Source organism: Equus caballus, chromosome 11 (genome assembly GCF_041296265.1).
Source record: "Equus caballus isolate H_3958 breed thoroughbred chromosome 11, TB-T2T, whole genome shotgun sequence".
NCBI lineage: Eukaryota > Metazoa > Chordata > Mammalia > Perissodactyla > Equidae > Equus > Equus caballus.
The window spans coordinates 45,536,201-45,554,483 of NC_091694.1; the positions used below are offsets into that span (position 1 = coordinate 45,536,201).

An 18,283-nucleotide genomic window follows, 5' to 3' on the forward strand; every position below is an offset into this window, starting at 1 on the left:
TTTGTCAAAATTTGCATATTATTCTGTGTCTAGTCTCATAAGGGTATACTTGAGGTGCAATACTAACTCCGAGTCAATTAGTCCTTTGTTCATACATTCGTTCATCCATTCAGCCATCGTTTGTTGAGCATGAGGTATGCCCGCTATGTATCAGGGATTGGGAATACAGCAGGGAAAAAGCCAGCCTTACGGAGCCCACAGGGTAGCGGGAAGGCAGACAAGAACTAGGTTCTTACAATGCGGTGTGAACTCCCTGTACCGGAGTTCAGGGGCAGGGCATTTAACCCTACCTATGAAGTCAAGGAAGAGTTCGTCAGTGAACCCAGAAAAATAAAAGAGGCCTTGTGGAACAACATTGTTGGGTGTCTTTTCCCCACTCCCCCTCCATTCCTCTTTTCTCTAGCTGACAGTGATTACACTATGGAGTGTATAGTGGACACCCTAGAAATGCTTTTTGACTCCCTCAGGCTCTGCCTGTCTTGCTACCTAAATTGCTGTCCATCTCCTGTTCTTGTTTCACTTCCGATCCCTCTTGCTCCATCCTTTGGTAATAACTTTGAATCTGATTTAGCAATAAATTTTTTTGAATTCACACCAAGTTTATTGTGGAAGATGCAGAGGAATTGTAACACATATAGCCTCTCAATTTAGTTGGGAATTTAGGACTCAAAGGTGAAATAATTAGAGAAAAATGTGAAGGAGAGTGCACGCAAGTGCTGGCTTGGTATGGAGGTTCATACAGTTTAAAGAAGGGTAATGGGGCTGGCCTGCTGGCATAGCGGTCAAGTTCGCTGGCTCTGCTTGGGTGGCCTGGGCTCTCACTGGTCCGGATCCCAGGTGTGGACCTATGTGCCACTCATCAAGCCATGCTGTGGCAGGCATCTCACATATAAAACAGAGGATGGGCATGAATTGTTAGCTCAGGGCCAGCCTTCCTTAGCAAAAAGAGGAGGATTCGTGGCTGATGTTAGCTCGGGGCTAATCTTCCTCAAAAGCAAAAAAAAACCTCACAAAAATAAAATAAGGAAGGGTGAAGAGCATTACTATTATTATTATTATTATTTTTCCTGAGGAAGATTCACCCTGAGCTAACAAGCTTGCGAATCTTCCTCTATTTTTTAAGTATGTGGGCTGCAAGCACAGCATAGCAGCTAGCAGAGTGGAGTAGTTCAGCGCCTGGGAACCGAATCTGGACCCTGAAGCAGAGGGCACTGAACTTAACCACTAGGCCACCAGGGCTTGCCCGAGAGGAGCATTATTAAAGATTTGATGATGCCTCTGTTTCTCTTGAGATGGAATAAATCTTTTGCCTTTTAAAGATTTGATGGAGATGGGTGGATGTGAAGGATTTGATGGAGTAAAGAAAGAGGAAGGAAAAAAGAATCCCAGGTGGTGGAAACTGCTAAGTTAGAGTTTAGAAAGAGGAAGAGCATGGCATGCTCTGAAACAGCAGCAGATCAACCTGGCTGCAGTAGAAAGTATAGCATCATATTATTATGTACATCATTTTGTTCATCACTGTCATTGCAGTGAAGTCCTTACTACCCGTGCAAGATTCCTTACATGCCAGACATTGTTCTAAACTCTGGTAAAATCCTAATATTGTCTATAGTTTCGTTAATAGTATTGTACTGATGTCAATTTTCTGGTTTTTATTTTCCTGGTATTGTTATTTAAGAAATTTTGAAGTGGGTGAAGGGTACACAGGAACTCTCTGTACTATTTTCTAAACAGCATCATTGAGATGTAATTTGCATTTCATCAAGTTCACCTGTTTAAAGAATACAATCCAATGATTTTTAGTATATTTACAGAGTTGTGCAATTATCATCACTATCTAGTTGCAGAACATTCTCATTATCCCCAAAAGAAAATTTGTACCCATTAGTTCTCACTCCCCATTTCCTCCCACCTCTTAGTACTCAGCCCTAGGCAACCACTAATCTACTTTCTGCCTCTATAGATTTGCCTGATCTGGACATTTCATATAAACAGTATCATAGAATAGTGGTCTTTTGTGACTGACTTCTTTTACTTAGCATAATGTTTTTGAGGTTCACCCTTATTGTAATATATGTATATTACATATATTTATTATCTATCTACCTACATATATATCTTCTTTGGAGAAATATCTTTTCAGATCCTTTGTCTATTTTAACATCGGGCTTTTTATTATTGAGTTGTAGGAGTTCTTTACATATTCTAGATACAAGTTCCCTGTCATATGTAAGATACCCAAAATTTTTCTCCTATTCTTTGAGTTACCCTTTCACTTTCTTTTTTTTTTTTTTCCCCAAAGATTTTATTTTTCCTTTTTCTTCCCAAAGCCCCCGGTACACAGTTGCGTTTTTTTCTAGGAAGATTAGCCCTGAGCTAACTACTGCCAAATCCTCCTCTTTTTGCTGAGGAAGACTGGCCCTGAGCTAACATCTGTGCCCATCTTCCTCTACTTTATCTGTGGGACACCTACCACAGCGTGGCTTTTACCAAGCAGTGCCATGTCCGCACCCAGGATCCACCAGCGAACAAGGGGCTGCTGAGAAGTACAATTTGCAAACTTAACCGCTGTGCCACCGGGCCGGCCTCACGCAGTTGTATATTTTTAATTGTGGGTCCTTCCAGTTGTGGCATGTGGGATGCCGCCTCAGCATGGCTTGATGAGCGGTGCCATGTCCAAGCCCAGGATCCAAACTGGTGAAACACTGGGCCAGAAGCAGAGCTCTCGAACCCAACCACTCGGCCATGGGGCCAGCCCCCCTTTTCACTTTCTTGATGGTGTTGTTTGAAGCACAAAAGTTTTTAATTAAGCCCAACTTATCAAATCTTCTTTTCTATTGCTTATGATTTGGTGTCAAATCTTAGAAATCATTGCCTAACCCAAGTCACAAAGATATGCTCCTATGTTTTCTTCTAAGAGTTTTATAGTTTTAGCTTTTACATGTAGGTCTATGACTCACATTGAGTTAATTTTTGTGTTTGGCCTGAGATGGGGGTCCAAATTAATTCTTTTGCATATGGATATCCAGTTGTCCCAGCACCATTTGTTTAAAAGACTATTCTTTCCCCTTTGAATCATTTTGGCCCCTTTGTCAAAATCAATTGACCATTTGTTTGTTTCTGGACTCTCAATTCTATCCCATTGATCTATTTGTTTATCTTTATGCTTTCTGTCAGTTTTGCAACTTCCATGTGAGCCTAAAATTATTTCAAAATAAAAAGTTAATAAATAAATAAACCAATTTAATCCTCAAAACACCTTTACAAAATAGGTATTATTATCCCCATTTTACTGATGAGAAACCCAGGCCCAGAAAGGTTGAGTAACCCGCCTTGGGTCACACGATTAATTACATGAACTATGTGTCAGGTTCTCTCTAACAACCTTACATACATTAGTTCATTTCATTGTCACAATAATCCAATGAGGTAGGTGTTATTATTATCCTTGTTTCATAGATGAGGAAACTGAAGCTGAGAGAAGCTGGGCCACTTGCTTAGGTCCCCACAGACAGTAAATAATGGAGACAGTAAATAATGGCTCTGGAGCTCAAGTTCTTAATCATACTGCTACATCATCTTCTATGTTCATGCTACGAAGCATAGATGATGTTGGATGGGAAAATTTGGGCCAAATTAAAGCTGGTCTTAAATACCAAGACTTTTGCCAATGATTTGACCAATTTGACAGTGAATTCCAAGCTTTTTCTTTTAAAGCTGGAAAACACTTGTGCAAATGAAACAATTTACAAATGAAGAAACTAAGACTTAAAGAATTAAGAACTTCTCTTATTTAAAGTCTCTTTATAGGTCAAACACAGTCAGTCTGAGTTAATCTGATGAAGCTTAGTTGAGTAGGAAGGTGACCAAGCCAGGAACAGATCCAAACAGAAAATATTAACTGCTATTATTATGGATCATTCATTGCAGACAAACCAGTCTCCTTGTTCTTTGGGGAGTTTAAAGTTGGACTTGGAAGTGACTGTGGGTCATACAAATGAAGGCGTCCTCTGGCTAGAAATACACAAGTGGCAGTCTAGGAACCAAGGTGAGAGATTGAATCATCAGACCAAAGTTGACACTAGGGCCATGAGGAAGAGTCAGTTCACGGAAGGAAGAATAACAGAAAAGCAGATGAGGAAGGCTGGGAGAGGAGAAGGCCAGAAAAAGCCGGGGAAGGAACAGCTGGAAAGGTTGGGAGAGACTCACAGGAAAGAAGAACTTCAAGGAAAGGAAGCCCTCTCTCACGTTAGATGACGCAAGAGGTAGAGGACTACAGAGAAAGGACATGAGCTTGATGAGAAAGAATTCCCTGACCTAGGAGAGCAGTTTCAGAAAAATAATGGGAGAGGAAAGTTCCCAGTTGCCAAGGAAATTCATAAAACAATGGAGGCAATGGGAATTGACCATTCATTTGAAAATTTGGGCATTAAAGAAAGACAAGAATTTGGACTGGAGCAAGAGGGTTAAGAGAAATTGAGATGAGAAGGAAGGTAGATTAGAATTACAGAACTGGCAGGGGCATCAGAAATTATCTTGTCGAAACTCCTATTCAATGCAGGAAGTCTTTCCAAAGCACACATGCCCTTAAAGATTTCCTTCTACAAAGGCTTAATGCACACCTGCAGGTGCTGGCCTTGCGAGGGTGCCAGGATACAGAGGAGAGCAGACCAGACCAAGGCTATGCCTGCCGGAAGCTTGCTTTCTAGATGGGGAGATGGGCATTAAATAACTAGTTTTACAATTAATAGTTTTAGTTTTAGTTTTTAGAAAGTTATATAGTCTCATAGAGTTTGTTAAAAAGATATGTTACAAAGAACAGCTACCTATGTTCCATCTGACCATTTCTTCCTCCCCAAAAGAAACCACTTTCACCATTTTAGCTGATTATTTTGGCATTTATTTCCATATCTGCAAGTAATAAGCTTGCCTTGCTAGTTCTTGAGGTTTTACTTTTAGCCATTATCTACTTACCTTCCACTATAGAAAATGGAGCTCCAACTCTCCCCCTAGCTTCCCATATACATGTATGTCCTTTCCACTACCTCGGCCTCCCAATATGGTTATATTATAATTTTGATGAGATTAATAAGCAATGTTTACATTATTGTGCATGCAATAACAAGAGCTAGCCCTTATATAGCATTTACTCTGTGTCAGGCACTTTTCTAAGCACATTAGATGTATTGATTCATTTAATTCTCATGAGAATCCTATTATTGTTATTCCATTTCACAGATGAGGATACCAGGGCACACAGAGGTCAACTTGCCCAAGACCACATAGCTAATAAGTAGCAGATCTGGGATTTAAATCCACGTAGCCTGTAGCCTGGCTCTAGAAGTGAGGGTCCAGGATCCCCTCCCCAGCTCTCTGTGGGAGGACACGGCAATATTGGACTGAGTGTCCAGCCTCTGAGACGCTAATTCATTTCCTGAAACCTCAGGTACAACAGGCTGTGCTGGGCCCCAGCTCCTGGCATACATCTCCCCCTTGCTAAGGATCCAGGCTTCAGGGAGTACACATGCATCTCCTTTCAGCCTCGTCCCTAAGTTATTACCTCTCTTATCCCCCTCTTGAGTGCACTCACCTCCAGCTGCCATGTGTGTGTCTATCATCAGCAATTCATATGAGATTAAAATGTAAAAAAACAAAAAACAAAACCAACCAGCCAAAAAAACTTTATTATGCTTCTCTATACAAATGGTACCCACAGATCTGCAGCTCATTCATGTAATAAACTATGATTACATTTCCTTTCCTAAACAACTATTTGTTTCACTTGTAGTTAATAGTCACATTTGCTTAGTTTTCTATGGACTCTTTGCCAACTACTCTCCCAGCTCTTCATTAGTTTTTGAATCTCTTCAAATGTTCAGGCATATAAGGTTAGTCTACCAGTTTCACCTTCCCCCCAAAAAAGTCTTTCCCAGAGCATCACGACCTGCTGTAGTATGTACCAGTTTCACTCTCTCCTTGTTGGAGAGCTCTCTTCCTAGGATCACCCTTTACCATTGTCCTGGGAAGTCCTTTCTTCTCTTCTATGTTGAATCTCCTGTTTTCTATATCTGTGTCTTCCTTCTTCTTGGTTAACTCCCTCATTTTGGTAGAGTGTATCTTCTAGTAGCTTTCTAAGAAGGATGCATGGAAGATAAATTTTTTGAGATTTTCTTGTCAGATAAGACCTTTTTCTTTTTCTTTTCTTTTTTTTTTGTGAGGAAGATTAGCCCTGAGCTAACTACTGCCAATCTTCCTCTGTTTGCTGAGGAAGACTGGCCCTGAGCTAACATCCATGCCCATCTTCTTCTACTTTACACGTGGGACGCCTACCACAGCATGGCTTTTGCCAAGTGGTGCCATGTCCGTACCTGGGATCTGAACCAGCAAATCCCCAGCCGCTGAGAAGTAGAACGTGAGAAGTTAACCACTGTGCCACCGGCCGGCCCTGATAACACCTTTTTCAACCTTCACATTTGATTGATAGTTTGGCTGGGTATCAAATTCCAGTTTGAAATAATTTTCCTTCAAAATTGTGGTGACATTGCTCCATTGCGTTTTCATTTCCAGCGTGGTGCTTAGACGTCCAAAGTCATTTTGATTCCTGATGTTTGTGTATAACTTTTCCTTCCCCTCTAGAACATTATTCTCACTGTTCTTAAATTTAACTATAACGTTACTTGAAGTGAATCTATTTTCTTTCACTGTTCTGGGAATTCTATGGACCCATCAATATGGCAACTTATGTTCTTTAATTTTGAGAATTTTTCTTTCATTATTTCATTGATGATTTTCTTTTTCTTTCTTTTCTCAGTTCTCTCTTTCTGGGGCTCCCATTATTTTGATGTTGGGTCTCCTGGATTGGTCCCGTGATTGTCTCATCTTTTCTCTTCTCATTCTACCTCCTTTCTGAAAGATTTTCTCAATTTTATCTTTAAACGTTATTTTTTTTTAATTTTTTTTATTTTTTTCCTTTTCCCCCCAAAGCCCCCCCAGTACACAGCTGTATATTCTTCGTTGTCGGTCCTTCTAGTTGTGGCATGTGGGATGCCGCCTCAGTGTGGTTTGATGAGCAGTGCCATGTCCGCGCCCAGGATTCGAACCAATGAAACACTGGGTCGCCTGCAGCAGAGCGCGTGAACTTAAACGCTCGGCCACAGGGCCAGCCCACTCAATTTTATCTTTTAATTCTTCCATGAATTTTTCATTTCTAATATCACACTTTTAATTTCCAAGTACTCTTTTTAGTTCTCTCTGAATGCTTTTTTTTTTCCTTTTTCTCCCCAAAGCCCCCCCAGTACATAGTTGTATATTCTTTGTTGTGGGTCCTTCTAGTTGTGGCATGTGGGACGCTGCCTCAGTGTGGTCTAATGAGCAGTGCCATGTCCGTGCCCAGGAGTCGAACCAACGAAACACTGGGCCGCCTGCAGCGGAGCACATGGACTTAACCACTCGGCCACAGGGCCAGCCCCTCTGAATGCTTTTTTGGTAGTATGTTCTTGTTTCATAGTTACAATATATTCCTTTGTCTCTCTGAGGAAAATAATAAGAGCTTTTCTGAAGCTTTATTTTCCATGCATAGTCTTTGCTTTCTCTGTGTTTTTCCCTGTTTTTTTTTTTCTTTTTCTATATATTTCATGTTAGAGGCTTTCCTCAAATGCCCATAATTGGTTCTTCAATTAAACTTGTAATAAATTACTCTAATGAGAAGTACAGAGAGATTAGACCTAATCATAGGGGAGGGAGACATGGAAATTTCTTTGGAAAAAGAAATGTTGAAAATGAGCACTGAAAAGTGAGACTATATAAGATAATACAAGTGGAGTAGGAGGAGGGGAGAATGGAAAGTCTACTAGGCATTGGACTTTGTTTGTGCAAGGTCTGGAGAAAGGAAGGAGCATGGCATATGTAATAAACTGCAGAAGGTAACACAAAGAATATAGCAGAAAGTACTATGAGTCTGGAGAGTAGACCAGGGGAGATCATGCAGAATCTTACAGGCCATAGCATGGGTCATGCCTTTATCTTTTTTTTTTTTTTTGAGGAAGATTAGCCCTGAGCTAACATCTGCTGCCAATCCTCCTCTTTTTGCTGAGGAAGACTGGCCCTGAGCTAACATTCATGCCCATCTTCCTCTACATTATATGTTGGATGCCTGCCACAGCATGGCTTGATGAGCAGCACGTAGGTCCACGCCTGGGATCCAGACCAGTGAAACCCCAGGCCACCCAAGCAGAACGTGTGAACTTAACCACTGTGCCACTGGGCCTGCCCCCATGCCTTTATCTTAAAAAGGAGGAGGGGCCACTTGATAGTATCAAGCAGGGGAATGGCAGCAGGTTCCAGTTTTAACAATCACAGATTGGCTGCTAAGGGGAGGAGAGTTATGAGGTTGTCATCACGTCACCCAGGCTAGAGATGACAGTAACTCTGACCAGCGTGAGACAGCTGAGATGGAAAAGGAATGGACGGATGTGAAAGCCATTCTGAACTCCGTAATTAATTAGATGTGTGTGTATGGAGTGGGAGGTGCGGTAGCATGGCTTGAGGGTGATTGCTAAGCTGCTGACTCACAGTGAGTTGATGGCAATGCTATGCACAGACTGAGAGAATGCTGGACAGCATGCAGGTTTGGGAGGGAAGACCCTGAGTCAGGTTCTGGACAACACTTTGGATGTCAGAAGGCAACAGTCTCATCCTCTGCAGTCATCTGTTCACTCTCAGGCTGTGGGCCATTGGATGACCTGTTTCTACATCCCTTATCTCTGGTTTCCCTCCTTTCGATGACCCCTATTTTCCCAGTTTCCCACTTTAACAAAATCCTGACTGCAGGCTCCCTGAAGCCAGGGCTGTGGCTTGTTTACTCACTATTCTATCTAAGTGCTTCACACCTAGTAGGTCCTTTATAAATACTTGTTGAAAGGAGAAATAAAGAGAAGTAAAGTGTGCCGGTGATAGTTGGAACTGCAGAATAAAATGGCACATCTTCCTGGATTGTAAAACTGACAGTTTCACTCGACATTTTGTAAAAACAAGTATGATAAGTTTTAAGTTATTTCAAATGGTATTTTTTATTAAAACAGATAGGAATGGATTTTGAAGCAGAACGCAAAGTTCATATGAATTTTTAAAATTCAATCTATGTCAAGGAAATGCTGCTGCAGCTGCTCTAGGCTGCACCCCTCTGTTTCTCTCCCCCTCTGTCCTCCATTCCCCCTGCCCCCTCCCTGCTTGCTGCCAGGGTGGAAACATTTGGATTTTATGATAAAGCTGAGGTTAGGGAAGGAAGGGCAGGAGCTTGAAGAAAATTATGTTTGGACAAGCTGCTGTGCGGAGTGGAGGAGCAGTGTTGCTTTGGATCAGTGCAGAAGCAGGAATTTGTGGCACCCTTCTTCAGGGTTCTCTGGCCTCCTCTAGAGGTGCCCTGACCTGGGATCTGGGGCTGTTTCAGTCTCTCAGCACCAGGGATCAGCAATGCCGACCAGTGAAATTCCGAGAGGTGAAGGAGTCCTTTCAAAGGCACAGGCAGGCAGGCCAGAATGAGAGGGCAAAGCTCAACCCAAAGAAATAATTTACGATCCCTGGAATGTCAGATACCACCCCAGAGTCTGGTTTTTGGAGGTTGGGTGGTGGTAGGCAGGGAGTCCTCTCCAGGGACCCTCATACTGAGCTACGCAAATGAGCTCCCATTCTTTTACTGCTAAAGCCCATGTGGCTTGCATCTTTATCTCGGTTGAAGGAGCTCACTCAGTCTGAGAATCACTTCTGTGTCCAGTTCTTGCAGAAGATGTGGCAAGTAAAGGCTTGTCCCTGACAAGGTTAGAGGCAGGGAAAGAATGTGCTCACAACACCAAGTTAAGTGGTGTCCATGTCTGCAAGAGAAAGCTAAAACAGACTTCTGCCCTGCACAGTTCCTGCATTCTTGAAAAGTGCAGCAATCAATACTTGGTGAATAGAAGTCTGGCTTTTAAACGGAAGCATCCTGACTTATAAATACTTCAGAAGCAATTTATCTGATTTGATTGATCTTCAGTTGTCAACTGGCTCCTATCTTTGCACCATGAAGCTTCTCCACTCCTCAGCCTTTCTATAAAGAAAGAGGCAAAATAATGTATAAGAAGGAGACTGGAACCAAATCAAAGACCTCAGTTCTAATTCTAGCCATGCCACAAACTAGCTGGGTGTTCTTGGATGAGTCACTTAAGTTTTCTAGGCTTCAATTTTCTGCAAAATGAAATGATAAGCCTGGATAATCTTGAAGGTAATGTATTAATAAAGACTCATTGTTACAAGTGAAAAAACTCAGCTCACTTAAGTGAATCCTGGAGTTTTTTGGCTCATGTAACTGAATGGTCCAGGGGGAGTTCTGGCTTCACACAGAGCTTGATCTGGCTACTTGAAAGATGCTAGAAATCTCTCTCCATCTTTTGAGTGCATCTTAGCCAGAAGTTCTAGCAGAACTCAGAGTTCAAGGTGCTGAGGTTCCTCGGTTCTGCTTACATCATGAACTCATTTCAGGGAAAAAGGATATGGTGTTCTGATTGGTTAGACCTGGGTCACATGCTCATTGAATGGGGAGTGAGAGAGGAGTGGTTTTCAAAGGAAAATCCCTACACAGCTAGGCAGGCAAAACCAGCAGACGTTGGCCACAGGTGGTATAATAGAAAAAACCTATGCAGGTTTGAGTCCAGGCCCTGTCACTAACTAGCTAGGTAACCCTAAGTAAATTACCTTGGTTTTCTCATCTAGAAAATGGGATGAGGCTCTGTTGTGTGGGATTAAGTGCTATCAGGTATAAAAGGTGATGCCATGGTAGGAACACAACAAATGGTCAGCCTGGGATGCTATGACTTTAAGATAATGATTCTAAACCAACATTTTCTTTCAATACAAGAGCTTCTTGTTAAAGAATAACTTCCCTTGCACAATCTCTTGCAGACTGAAAGCTTCAAATTTTTAGCCCGACAAATCCAGATTCTGCATGTAATAAAGCCCTGACAACTCAGTTATAGAGATTTCTGTTTAATTAATTTTCTTGTTAACTCAAGACCAATTTGGCTAAAGGATTCTTTTGGTTTCAACCTTTGGCATTGAGAATCACTCCAAATTGTCTGAATCCATTCTCTCGCTCTAAGTCCCTTCTACTGAATAAATTGGGTTTGCTTTTTGACAGTAGAGGATCTTAAGACACTTTAGGGCTTTGTAGGTTAAAAAGTCAGTTCCAAAACGGAAACCATGAACAAAACGAAAAGACAACCCATCAACTGGGAGACAATATTTGCAAAGCATATATCTGACAAGGGGTTAATTTCCAAAATATATAAAGAACTCATACAACTCAACAACAAAAAACCAGACAACCTGATCAAAAAATAGGCAGAAGATCTGAACAAACATTTTTCCAAAGAAGATATACAGATGGCCAATAGGCACATGAGAAGATGTTCAACATCACTAATTACTAGAGAAATGCAAATCAAAACTACAATGAGATATCACCTTACACCTGTTAGAATGGCTATACTTACCAAGACAAAAAATAACGAATGTTGCAGAGGATGTGGAGAAAAGGGAACCCTCATCCACTGCTGGTGGGGATGCAAACTGGTGCAGCCACTATGGAAAACAGTATGGAGATTCCTCAAAAAATTAAAAATAGAAATACAAAATGATCCAGCTATCCCATTACTGGGTATTTAACCAAAGAATTTGAAACCAACAATTCAAAGAGACTTATGCACCCCTATGTTCACTGTAGCATTATTCACAACAGCCAAGACATGGAAGCAACCAGTGCCCAGCAACTGATGACTGGATCAAGAAGATGTGGTGTATATAAACAATGGAATACAATCAGCCATAAAAAAAGGACAAAATCACTCCATTTGCAACAACATGGATGGACCTTGAGAGTACTATGTTAAGCTAAACAAGCCAGGCAGAAAAAGACAAGCACCAAATGATTTCACTCATATGTGGAAGATAAACAAATACATGGATAAAGAGAGCAGATTATTGGTTACAAGAGGGGAAGGGTGTCAGGGGGTGGGCAAAAGGGGTAATGGGGCACATATATACGGTGACGGATAAAAATTGTCTATTTGGTAGTGAGCACAAAGCAGTCTATACAGAAACTGATAAATAATATCTACCTGAAATTACACAATGTTACAAACCATTATGACCTCAATAAAATAATTGAAACAAAAAAGTTAGTGCCAAGAGGAGACCTTCCCAAGGCAAAGTTTCCACAATCTAGCATTGTGTTATAAATCAGGACACCACTGGAGTCAAGAAAAGTGACTGAAAGTAACCACACTCACAAAAGCCTGATGCAATTATTTACATAGCAATTTATTAATTTATGATCTGGAGAGTGTTCCGAGACCATAAAATATCAATATCCCTGACTCAGGCGAGCCATTCCCCTGTGCCAGAAGACAAATAATTTGTCAGCCAGTAGCTGGGTAGGCATAGAGTTAGTCTTGAGGACCACTTTACCAGGTCACATTGAGGTTGATATGGCACCACCATGGTGACCAGACCAACTCATTGTACCAAATGTAGCATCTGCCAGACTCTGTACTTTTGAGCTTCTCTTTTCTAGGGTCCCAGTTGACCATGTCTCCTTGATTCGCATCATCTATATCTGGTCCACACCATCTATAACTGGTCCAGTTGATGAGATTCCACTTACTCACTTATAATCACAGTCCAGTCCTGCCCTGCTGAAGTTTCACTGGGTCACCATGTGGAAATTTGTGTGTGATCCCAAACTCTTCAGGTGTTCGCTTACGTCCTACCTACGCTAGTAGCTAATCTCACCCTTCCTGTATGGGTTTTACTAGTTAACCCACAGACACAGCCATATTTCCCTAATCAAGTTCTTGGGCACCTCTCATAGATACTATCAAGTATTACCAAGAGGAGTACTCGCCTGGACCATGAATTTCTGACAGTGGCAAAAGAAAAGGTGTAGGGCTCGAAACGAATCAATATTGACCTCAACACATACTTAGGGAACAGATTCCTCCCATGGGTGTGTCACATTTCTTTTTCTTTGAAAACTCAAGACAATGTTTTTGTTAATCAAGGCATTCAGTTAAGATGACAAATTGAGAGGCCGGCCCGGTGGTGCAGCAGTTAAGTGTGCACATTCTGCTTCAGCAGCCTGGGGTTCGCCGGTTTGGATCCTGGGTGCGGACACAACACCGCTTGGCAAGCCATGCTGTGGTAGGCGTCCCATATATAAAGTAGAGGAAGATGGGCATGGATGTTAGCTCAGGGCCAGTCTTCCTCAGCAAAAAGAGGACTGGCAGCAGTTAGCTCCAGGCTAATCTTGCTGTGGTAGGCATCCCACATACAAAGTAGAGGAAGATGGGCATGGATGTTAGCTCAGGGCCAGTCTTCCTCAGCAAAAAGAGGATTGGCAGCAGTTAGCTCAGGGCTAATCTTCCTAAAAAAAAAAAAAAAAAAAAAGATGACAAATTGAGTTTTGAAGATACTACTTCTGTTAAGGACAAATTCTGACACAATTCTACTTAGTTTCTCCATCTCAACTTCTATACCTTTGCCTCTCCAGCTTTAGTCCGATTACATTTAAATCCTATGCTCTTATTTTCTGCCTGTGTTTACTTCCAACTGTCTCAGTTTCTCCTGTCTGTTATTTTTCCCCTTTGCCCCTTGGTTTTAATGACTCGGTGATGGGGATCTCTCACAATGCCTCTCTCTTTTTCTCCCTATCTTTATTACTTCTTTCTTTCTCTCTTCAAGTCTGTGTCCCCTCCTTTTCCTTGTTCTTTCCTTTGGATGCCTATTTAATCATTCTACCCTGCCCCGCCTTTTTCTCTCTGTGGTTCTCCCCAGTCCCTCTGCCTATTCTTCTATCTCAGTTACACCCCTGATTCTGACTTTTCCTCATCTTCCTGCCAGTTTCTGCCTATCAGTTCTTGTCAGTCTCTGTCTTGTGTTTTGCACTGTAGCTGTTTGTCCTTTGTCTTTCTGCCTGTCTCCAACTCAGCATATCTCCTGCTTTCTTTTTCTGTCAGTGAATCTTTCCATTGACAGCTTCCTCCGCCTTCTGCTTCTCATCTCCCCTGACTAATCTCCCCCTCTCTCTATTTCCACCTCTCTTCTCTGGCTCTGCTAATCTCTCCACCTGCCACTATCACTTCCATCTCTCCTGAGTCTGGTTGTTCCTCTCTGTCACTCACTCTATTTCACTGTCTAGACTATCGGTGACTTCCACCCTTGGGGTCCCTTCCTGTCAGCCTCTATTTCTATTTTTCTTATCCTCTTTATGACCGTTTTACCAGTTCTATGGTTTTGGTTCCTCTCAGCATCTACGACAGTCTTTCTCGAGATTTCTGCCAAGGATTCTCTATCTTGACCTCCATCTCTCTTCACCTCTGTCTCTTCTATGCAACGAATCCTTCTCTTTCTTTCCGTCCCTTAATCTATGTCTGTCTGTCTCATCGCCCCCTTTGTCTTCCTGTAGCGCAGCTTTTTGGCAGGACTTTTTGTTTTAATATCCCTGTCTCTTGCTTTTGCACATGTATCTTTTCTGTGGATGATTAAGGGTTATCTCTTTCTGTCCATTGTTTAGTCGAATAGTAATCTTAATCTGCTCTACACTTCTCATAACCTGGACGTTCTGTCTGAAGAAAGGAGGGGTCTGGTACAACAGGAAAAGCTGTCGCAGAAGTGATGGGGAGAAAGGAGAGATTGCAAATGAATCCCAGAAAAGGGTCAAATATTCCTTAATTCTTCTGCAGCCAAATGGAAGCCTTCCCTCATCTGCCTCTGCCTCTGCCCTCGTTCTTCCACGAAAGCTTGGGTGTGGGAAGACCCTACACTGGGCAACCTGAACAGACGTTTGAGTTCCTGCTACAGCTCAGGACTTCAGTACTGCCCTAAGACACAGACCTAGACCCATGCTCTATCCTTTGCAACTATTATGTCTATCCCTACTGGCTACAGATGGCACCTGATATGCCCTCTTCCCACTGCCAGAATTTGGTCACAGGTGAGGTCTGTCTTCCCTCTGACTCTACCCCCTCCATACTACATCTCCCTGATCCTAGTAGGACCTCACCTATCTTCACCTGTCCCTGTGCTAAAGCAAGGGTTTCTGTTTCCATTGACAGTTTTGTCTGGCTTCCTGCCTCCTGCCACCTTTTATTGGTAGCACTGGCTGTACCTCCTGAGTTAGTTTGCTGGAAAAGGTGGTCATTTGATGATGGAATTCAGAGAACAAAAGCCCAGTCCATCCATCCAGGAACGTCAGCATTTCTTCTTAGATCCTTGGAATGGGGGAGGGGTGTGAGTTAGCTGGAAGGGGAAGTGAGATACTGAAAATCCATCCCAGTCCTTACCCTCCTGGGGGACTGTGCATTGAAAACCACCATCTCCTTTTCCTGGTCATACCTCCCCCAGGGCCGGCTGAAGAGGAGGCTGAGGCTTCTCTCTAGTCTTTTAGGCTGAGAGTGCAATCATCCTTGGTGACAGGCTCACCATCACAACATGTCCTGGTGCCCCTGGTTTCCTTGTGCCCAGGGATGGGTGGGTGGGGCCGAGACTGCAGGACATCACTGACCAAAATGCAAATACCCACTGTGATGATCATGGCACCCACAGTGACCAGCCCAGTTCCACCAAAGACAACCAGAGCAGTTGGCACCCAGTGATGCTGCTGGATAAGTCACAGACTCATGCACCCCAATGGCACCAGGTGGAAAAGGGCTTTGGTGGCCCAGCTGGCCAAGATAAAGGCCAGGGATGGGACCTGGTGAGAAAGCAATAGCAACTTCCGTAGGTGCCGGCAGGCAGAGTTCAGCTTTAGAAGCAGAGACACCACAGAGAAGCCCACGTAGTAGCCAGACAGATTGGTGGTGCTGAGGCAGCTCACTACCTGGGAAGCCAGTGTCAGAGATCAGAGGACGTTCTATGACCTGCCACCCATCACATCCCCATATCCTAGTCCTTAAGAGAGAGACCCCCAAGGATTTTGTGGCACCCCTCCTAAACACCTGATCTTTATGCTTACCCTTATTTTGGGGGCCTGAATGGCCTTAAAACCTTTCCACAGGATGGAAGCAGCCTTGGCACAGAGGCTATCACCCCTGGGGCTGCAGCATCTGCACAGTACCCATCAACTTCCATCCCTGGGCTTTCCATGCCCCATCCCAATCCCCGCACAGGGGCTCCCCCTTCTCAGAAAACCTCCATATTCAACATTTCTCTGATCAACTGGACACCTGCGGGAATCCAAGTGTCTTAGGCAGTGCTCAGACTCCCAGCTGGGACCAACAGTCAAATTCCTGCCCCTCGTTCAGCTCAAGGTTGGGAGGATAAAGCGTCAGTGGGGATCAGAGACTCTGGGAAGTCATTAAGATGGAAAGCTGGAGAGAGATTGGGGACCCTGAGCTGGGTATGCCTTCCTTCCGTCTTGCCTCTCCTCAAGTCTCACCACCAAATGGTGACAGAGAAGGTCCCAGGCCTGCCCCAAGATCGGGTTCCACAGCATGTCAGCTCCATAGGCCAGGAAATAATCTGTGGGAAAGGGGGTTGGGGAGGTATTAGACTTCCGTCAAGCTGGTGTACAGCCAGGAGAGGAATCTCCATCCCTTCCTTTTTCCAAATCTTTAGTTTCCCACAGTAAAACTGCCAGAAACATTTAACTCCTACAGGGGAGGAGAGTGGGGGCCTGGAATTACCGCTGGAAGGCTGCCCCCCAGCCTTCCCTGCAGACTTACCCACAGATACAGCCACAGCACCAGGGCGGGTGGCCATGAATCAGGTGGATGGCCATCTGAAGGTACGCGACAGCCTGGAGGAGATGGGGGGCCATTGTCAGCGTGTGCAGACTCAGGTCCCATTCTCCCTCTGCGCACACCGGCCCATCCATCCACACCTTCACCCATCTCAGACTCTCAAGGTCTCACATCAATTTTAAAGGTGCCCGCGGGTCTTCTAATCTCAGCCTCCTACACTCTTACCCTCACGCCGCTGCCTCCCGAACCTCTAAGCCCTGCACCCCACCCGAGCAGCAGCCTGGTCCCAGTGAGCAGGCTGTGCACCAGGGAGACACAGATGCTCCGCCGCTTACAACAGTCCTGAGCAGCAGATCTCCGCGTGGGCAGCAGCCGTAGTCCCCAGTGCAGCCCCCGGAAGGCGGCGAAGGAGGCGCCGGCCACAAGGAGCCCTGAGGGCGCCATGGCCTGGCGGGCTGACTAGGTCCGGATCAGTCCTTCGGGCCCTTGCGCTGAGGGCCCGGACGCATCCAACGCCCCCTGCGGGGACTGTGGACTGGCTTTCTTGGCAGGGCGGGGTCCCTGGGCTCCCCCGCCTGCCCCGCCTTTGGAATTGGCTATAACTTTTCCAGGGCTCGTCCACGCCCCCATCCTTGAGCTGGGCGGTGATTGGAGCAGCCATGGGGCCACCGCCCCTGGAGCCACGGCAACCGGTCGCGTTCCGCCCTCGCGGGGAATGGCGGGTTGGGGGCTCCCGAGGACCAAGCTTTGCAACGAAGCTCAGGGGAACTTTGTTGATGTCATTAGGGGTCTTCGCCAACTCCATGTGTCCCACACCTCTCGGAGCTCCGGAAATAGGTCTCTAATCTCACCTGACACTCCCGGAGGCCCCGCCCCCCTAACTTTCACCCTTTCCCTACTCTAACCTCTCACCTGCTGGTCATTCCTCCCACCCCACCCTCACAGCCCTGAAGTTAGAGGCCAGCGCTAACCCACTCCCACTTGTTTAAACCTCGCCGCAACGCCCCGCACCCCTCCCCCGTCTCAGTGGTGGGGAAGGGGACACCTCATTTTCTTGGAACCACTCCTTCTACCTCCCGGGGTTTCCAGAACTTTAAGGCATCCCAGTAACCCTATAGTTCCACGAGTCCTGCCTCCTTACACAGTACCTCTCAGAAAGAACAGCTTCCAGTATGGAGAAGCGACCCTCTGGGGACTCCTCCTCCAACCTTTTTTGGGGGCCCTCCAGAGAAGCCTTATTATTAGGAAGGGGAGGCAAAAGGAAACCTCTCAGCACTATGGTCTTGAAAAGCACCCCTCCCCCAGGGCTTGGTACCTGTTGGGTGGATGGAAGAATCTCTCTGCCAATCTTAGAAGGCAAGGAGAGGTCACACAAGGCCACCTCAAGGTTAGGCAGAATCAAAGAGAAAAAGACCCATCCTGTTTTCGGCAGTAGGACTGTTAAGATTCTAGAACCTTTCAGCATGGTGAGGAATATCTTCCCCCAGCCCCCATCGCCTGAAGAGTGACAGGTT

The 18,283-nt window shown here is 44.5% G+C and overlaps 1 protein-coding gene across 3 annotated transcripts; it reads right to left on the reverse strand.

The window, feature by feature from the left end:
* Window positions 1-11,003: 11,003 nt before the first annotated feature.
* TLCD2 (TLC domain containing 2) lies at window positions 11,004-17,612 on the reverse strand. 3 transcript variants are annotated; one of them, XM_070227855.1, is made up of 6 exons: window positions 17,105-17,612; window positions 16,752-16,825; window positions 16,466-16,548; window positions 15,424-15,587; window positions 15,197-15,327; window positions 11,004-13,453 (listed from the first exon to the last, which is right to left on the reverse strand). In XM_070227855.1, exons 1-4 carry the CDS (start codon window positions 17,211-17,213, stop codon window positions 15,464-15,466), a joined length of 390 nt encoding a protein of 129 aa, XP_070083956.1. In that variant the 5' UTR covers window positions 17,214-17,612; the 3' UTR covers window positions 11,004-13,453; window positions 15,197-15,327; window positions 15,424-15,463. The 3 variants fall into 3 exon arrangements, with proteins under 3 accessions (XP_070083956.1, XP_070083958.1, XP_070083957.1); XM_070227857.1 differs by lacking the exon at window positions 15,424-15,587 and having other exon boundaries at window positions 12,331-13,453; XM_070227856.1 differs by lacking the exons at window positions 15,197-15,327; window positions 15,424-15,587 and having other exon boundaries at window positions 12,331-13,453.
* Window positions 17,613-18,283: the final 671 nt, after the last annotated feature.

What these genes read in the sequence shown, in the direction of transcription:
- TLCD2 (XM_070227855.1), bottom strand. Translation starts at nt 17,213, where the DNA reads ATGGCGCCCTCAGGGCTCCTTGTGGCCGGCGCCTCCTTCGCCGCCTTC. An exon ending in TGCTGTGGCTGTATCTGTGG is followed by an intron (nt 16,549 to 16,751) that starts GTAAGTCTGCAG and finishes CCTTTCCCACAG; the next exon opens with ATTATTTCCTGGCCTATGGA. An exon ending in TTCTCTGTCACCATTTGGTG is followed by an intron (nt 15,588 to 16,465) that starts GTGAGACTTGAG and finishes CATTTTGGTCAG; the next exon opens with TGATGTCCTGCAGTCTCGGC.